The sequence below is a fragment of the Tupaia chinensis genome, unplaced genomic scaffold (genome assembly GCF_000334495.1).
Source record: "Tupaia chinensis unplaced genomic scaffold, TupChi_1.0 Scaffold143823_1, whole genome shotgun sequence".
Classification (NCBI taxonomy): Eukaryota; Metazoa; Chordata; class Mammalia; order Scandentia; family Tupaiidae; genus Tupaia; species Tupaia belangeri.
In genome coordinates, this window is record NW_006203673.1 from 722748 (window position 1) to 728381 (window position 5634).

General features: G+C 53.2%; 1 protein-coding gene across 1 annotated transcript in view; it reads right to left on the minus strand.

The window, feature by feature from the left end:
- DTYMK (deoxythymidylate kinase) overlaps positions 1-5576 on the minus strand; it is a gene marked incomplete at its 5' end in the record, with an annotated part of 10953 nt that extends 5377 nt beyond the window's left edge. The window contains 2 exon segments of the mRNA XM_014582812.1: positions 301-391; positions 5468-5576. Of these exon segments, the coding sequence (XP_014438298.1) occupies positions 301-391; positions 5468-5576 (200 nt within the window).
- Between the last annotated feature and the right edge of the window lie 58 nt (positions 5577-5634).

Here is a 5634-nt window from a genome sequence, read left to right on the forward strand (position 1 = left end):
TCTCTTCAGCAGTGAAAGAGTCTGGAGCTCAGCCCCTGGCCAGAGAGTTGGACATGAGACAAGGGGCGGCTGCTGACCGGCCAGCTCTGCCAACGCCATGACTCTCCCGAAGGAAGGCACAGCTGTCTCTGCAAAGCCACTGCAGCTAGTCCAGGTTTGCTTTCCCATCGATAAAAGCCGAGTGAACCCAGCAGACGGGTCAGAGGAACAGAAGCGAACCCTAAGACCCAGAGTCACCTGAGCGGCTGCCACTCAGGCTGAGGGCCCGATGGCACTGGCCGCAGGGAGCTGAGCACTCACCTCCTTGGCACTTGTGAAGGCAACACCGGAGAACGCGTATCTGTCCACAACGAGGGTCACGCCCTGGCTCAGCTTCTCTTTAATCAATGGCCTGAAAAACAGAGAATGAAAAAACAATCAGAATGCTCAGAGTCCTGGGGGAGGATGACCCCTGAACTGTCCTGACAAGTCAGCCCAAAAGGCAATCTGTAACCCTTCCACCACAAAGCTCGGGGGCAGGGGCAGCAGCAGAGCGCAGGGCAGCAGCTTGAGACAGCAGACACCCCTCCTCCCTGGGTTGTCAGTCTGGGCAATGTATGAGACCCAGTGGGCTGGAGGGCGGGCTCCTGGCGTCAGACCTGCGGAGCGCCCCCTCACCCGTGCATGCATGTGCTACACAGGAAGGAGAGCACCAAGCTCTGCTCCGAGCTTCAAGAGATGTCACGTGGGCATTCAAGCCCAAGGTGGGGAAATGGTAACTGCCAACAGCTGCCAAGTGCCCCTGAAGCCAGACGCAGAAGCAGGCCAGGGCCAGGAGGCGTCCTTGGTTATCTGAGCAGAGGGCCAGCATGACCCCACTCGGGGAAGAACTGGTAAAAGGGAGAGTGGAGGAGGGTGTAGCAGTGCCTGGGTGCTCAGACCCCTGTGCCTGCACTGCAAGGCCAAGGACCACCTTAGCCAAGCAGCACAGGGCTGCTGTCCCCACAGTAGGTGCATACCGACAGAGACCCTGGCCTGGGAAGCACCACTTAAGCCAGAGGCAGCAGAGTCAGACCCAGCCCCCGCCCAGCCTGACTGGAGCCTCAAGCTCAAGGACACCCCTTTGGAGTCCAGGTTCAGTTCCTGCATAACACGACCAGGGCAGGCAGGACTCAACATGGTGAAACCCTGTTAAAAATACCTCCCACCAAAAAAAAAAAAGGGGGAGCAGCTGGGTAGTGGGATGGGGCCGGCTCCCACGTGGCCAGCTGCAGTCTGACCCTGGACACGGAGGCCTGAAACACAGCCTGTGCATGCACACCCACAGTCCTGAGAATGGAGACAAGAACAGCAGTGGAGTCGCCCTCTCTAGGGGTGCTCCCCCCTGCCCCCAGAAGTGCACGTGCCCCTACAGCCACTCGTAGCTGACGTTTGACACAAGGGCAGAGCTGACAATGGAGCACGGTCCTGTCCATAAATGGCACCAAAACGGACAGCCAACGCAACACAGACGTGGGCCAGCCCAGAGCGCAGTTGTGAGGCACTATGCAGAGGAAACCATGTCCCCCACGGTGGACTGGGTGTAAGGACTGGCCCTGCTAGCTTGAAAAACAGGCCAGAGGTAGAGAACTGCTGGGTAGACTGAAGGACAGGCCTTGCTGGGGCTGCCTGTTTACCGTTCCCTCTCATGGACACCCAGTACTCTCTGGCACTAAAAAAAAGGAAAGAAAAAAAAAAGAAAAAAGAAAAAAACATAGCTAGATAAAAATCATACCCTTCCCCAAATTTTAACTCAAAATGGATCAAAGACCTAAATGTAAAATGAAAAATTATAGAACAACTAGGTGGTAACAGGAGAAAATCCAGATGACCCTGAATTTGGCAATGACTGTTAAGATACAACACTGGGCCACCAGGTGGCGCAGTGGTTAAGGTACTAGACTCCCACATGGCCGACCATGGTTCAAGTCCCAGACCTAGTGGCTTGCTTTCTCATTTTCCCTCTCTCTCTCTCCCTCTGGTCAAATTTAAATAATAATAATAATAAAATAATTATTTAAAACAAAACAGGTATGACACTGTGGAGACTGGCAGATGGTATAGTGGTTAAGATGCTAGACTCCTGCATGGCCAACCATGGTTCAAGTCCCAGAAACGGCAACTTGAAAAATCACACCAGGAATGTGTGTGCACCCAAGATCCTAGGAGGAGAAGGGGTTGCGGCATGGCCATCCCCACAGGGAGTTATCTCTCACTTCCCAGTACATGTGCCCTGGGTCAAACACTTAAAAAAGTTACAACTCTAGAAGTATGGCCACAAAAGGAAGAACGGGAAAGCTGGACTTCACTGGAACCACGGCTTGTACTCCGAGACATGGTCAACGGACAGAGAAGCCAGACTAGCGTGCAGAAAGCATACCACACACAACACCAGTGTGCACGGCAGAGAGACGGCAGCAAGAGACAGCCCAGTAGGAAACGGGCCACAGATCATAACTGGTACCTCCTCAAAGAAATGCACAGGGGCCGGCTGGCTTTGTGGTTCAGCGGTAACATGCTGTCAAAAAGCTAGATCCCACAGCAGCCACAGTCCCAACACGTGGCCATCAGCCTGAAACACACTAGGGTACAGCATACAAGTACCAGGACCTGCAGGCTGGAGGGCTGGACAGAGAGACAGAGCAATCCCAGTGTGACCAAGCCTTGTGGAGGGTGCTTCTCTCCTCTCCTGCCCATGACTCCACAAGTAAAGGTGGATGTGCACACAGAAAGATGCCCCCGGTGTGTGTCCTTGGAGAAATGCATCCGAGATGTCCTGTGGGAGGTGTGAGGACAAACCATGGCGCACCCAGACAAGGACCACTAGTGTCGCAAAGAACTATCAGGCCATGAAGACACAGAAGAAACTTAGATGTGTGCCACGTAGTTGACTAAGCACTGGAGCAGGTGCGGCAGGCGGGTGCACGTGAGGCCAGTGTCTGGGGTAGGACTGCCCTTTAGAAAGTCGGGGTTGAGCCAGAGGTGGTGTGGGTGGTGCTAGCTCCCACATAAGGGCTGAGTCACACACCTGGGGGCTTGAAAATCATGGCAGGCGTGTGTGTGTGCATGCCCAAAATCCTGAGAGGAGACTGGAGCATGGCCATCCTCCTGGAAGAGTGAATTCTTTCACTCACTCTCTGGAGATTGCACACACCCTGTGTGCAAAAAAATGGCAGAAGTCATGCAGCCAACATAGGCAGAACATGGGGAGCTGCCTCTCATGTCTAAGCAAGGCTTGGCTGAGAAGAGCTGCAAGCAAGGCCATAGCCACGAGCTCAAGGTTTCAACTGTGTTTGTTGTACTGGTTTGTGCTTTCAAACTCTCTACCATGGGCTTTACTGTCGTTATGGTACCCCAGTACCCCATAAGGGTAAAATAACACCCCCAGTTTTACTGTAACTTTTACAATAAAACCAATTAATAATCCTGAAAGAATGTGGATCCCTAATGCAGCAGCAAACGGGAATTATTTCCGTGAGACTCACCCCGCCTGCCTGGAAAATGTCAATAAAGAATGCTGCATTCACTTCTACTGGGGATTACACAGATAGCAAGGTTTGGGTTAATGGAAAGCTACTAAATTGGTGAAATGACCTCAGTAGCTGGGAGAGACTCAGGGGCTCACCCGCAAGGTACTCATACCCCAAAGACCATGAGCCACATTTGATCTCAAAAGGAAAGATTGCCACTCCTCTGAGCCACAGCCATTGTATAGAACAGCACATAGAGGGTCCCAAGTACACAATAACCTTTAGGTCAGTCGTTAAGCTGCTTACAAGACCACATTCCTTTCCCATGTGGGCAATAGGCTCACCCCCTTAGCTGTAGACTATCCCAGAGGTAATATAGATATTCCACTTTAGTATATATTAACCAAGTGTTTGCTTAACAAGACAGGATTTCTTTTTTTTTTTTTTGGAGAGGTTTTTGCTACAGGGCACGTGCGCTTGCCAGACAGACAGATACAGAGAGACAGAAAGTGAGAAATCACCCCCCCAGGGGGGATGGCCACGCCGCAATCCCTTCTCCTCCATTCTCCTCTTGGGATCTTGGGCGGGCACACATGCACATGCGCCTGGCGTGAGTTTTAAGTCACCGGATCTGGGTCGCGAACCGCGGGTCGACTACGTGGGAATCCGCTGCCGCCCTGGCCTGGGGCTGAAGTTATCAAGCCGGCCAGGCAGAAGTTATCAAGCTTCCTGTAAGCCTCCTCTTCAAAAAGACCCTTCCTGGTAATCAAGATCTAAGAAAATGTACCAGACAAATGGATTCCCTCGCCCTGAGAACTGTGACTGATTACACCTAATCAAACAGAACAGTGCATCGTGTTTTATGATCATTGTTCCTATGCTATGAATACTTTACTTTTTAGAGTAAATCTTTTACCTCCCCATCACCCCTCCTGCCCCTGTAAACATCCCCCAATAAATAGGTATGCCTCCTAGCCACAGATGCTGCAGTCTTGAGCTTACTCTGACTGTAGTCTGCTGAGAACATGCTAAATAGCATAGATATCTCTGCCTGAGTCACCTTCTTACGAGCTTCAACCCATCCTGGCAGGTCTCCGGCAAAAAACCCAAAGCAAACAAAACAAAACCCAACTTTAGAGTGGAGAAAGCCTTTCCAGGCAGCCAGACGCCATTGTCAAGAGCAGCACAGGGAATGAGGACGGGCCCTACCAGGGCTAGCTGGGCTGGCTAATGCACTGCAGTCCACCTCCCACCTCCCGCAGCACACAGGGCAGTGAGGGAGGCAGAGGCCCGCTGCTGCCCACTCCAGGGCAGAGATCTGCCAGGCAAAGTGAGGAACTTGGCTGCCCATGACCTGCAGGATCCACCCTATTTACATGAGAGAAAACAAGCTATTGCTGGTAGCCTGGATCTCCGTTTGCATAAATGGAAACAGAAGACATCTGAGAGGCCCCTGGGGCTCCTCCACAGAGAAGCCCCACTACGATGTGTGGACAGAGGAACGGGAAAGGGAACACTTACAGCTGTGAAGGTCATCTGTAAGGAGCAAAACAAACTACTGCGCAGCGGGTAAGGAAAACCGGGACACAGGGGCTGTGTAAACGGTCTTTTGCTTTGTTTGGCCAGAGGTCGCCACTGGCGGGCCACACATATGTGACAGAGGGGCCAGGGAGGGCGAGAAAGCACCCCCAATGGGAAATCCCTTCCCATCCTGCCGGACGTGGGACAGGCAGGCACACGCACCACCATGTGTTTCAAGCCCAGGTTGGGATTTGAACCGGGGTCTACCACGTGGGATCCAGCTCCTTTTCACCACTAACCAACCAAGCCGACCCAGAAAGTGTACTTTCTGTCAACTGGGCTGCATACCTAACACTAAAACAAGTAAAGTCTAGGAGCTACGAAGGTGGGCGGGAGGACAGAGCCTTAACTGGCGCCCCGGGGGACGAGCCCTGCAGCCGGCGCGCCGCGGAGATTACACGCGCTCCCAGCGGTTCGCAGAGAAGAGCAGGTGCACTGAGTGGTCCTCCACCTCGCTCCTCTTCTCCAGGTAGGCGCTCAGCAGTCTGCCGATCTCGGTCGACCTTTCTGGAAAGGGGACACACGGCCGGGTCAGGGACACGGCTGCGGGCCCGCCGGGGCGCAG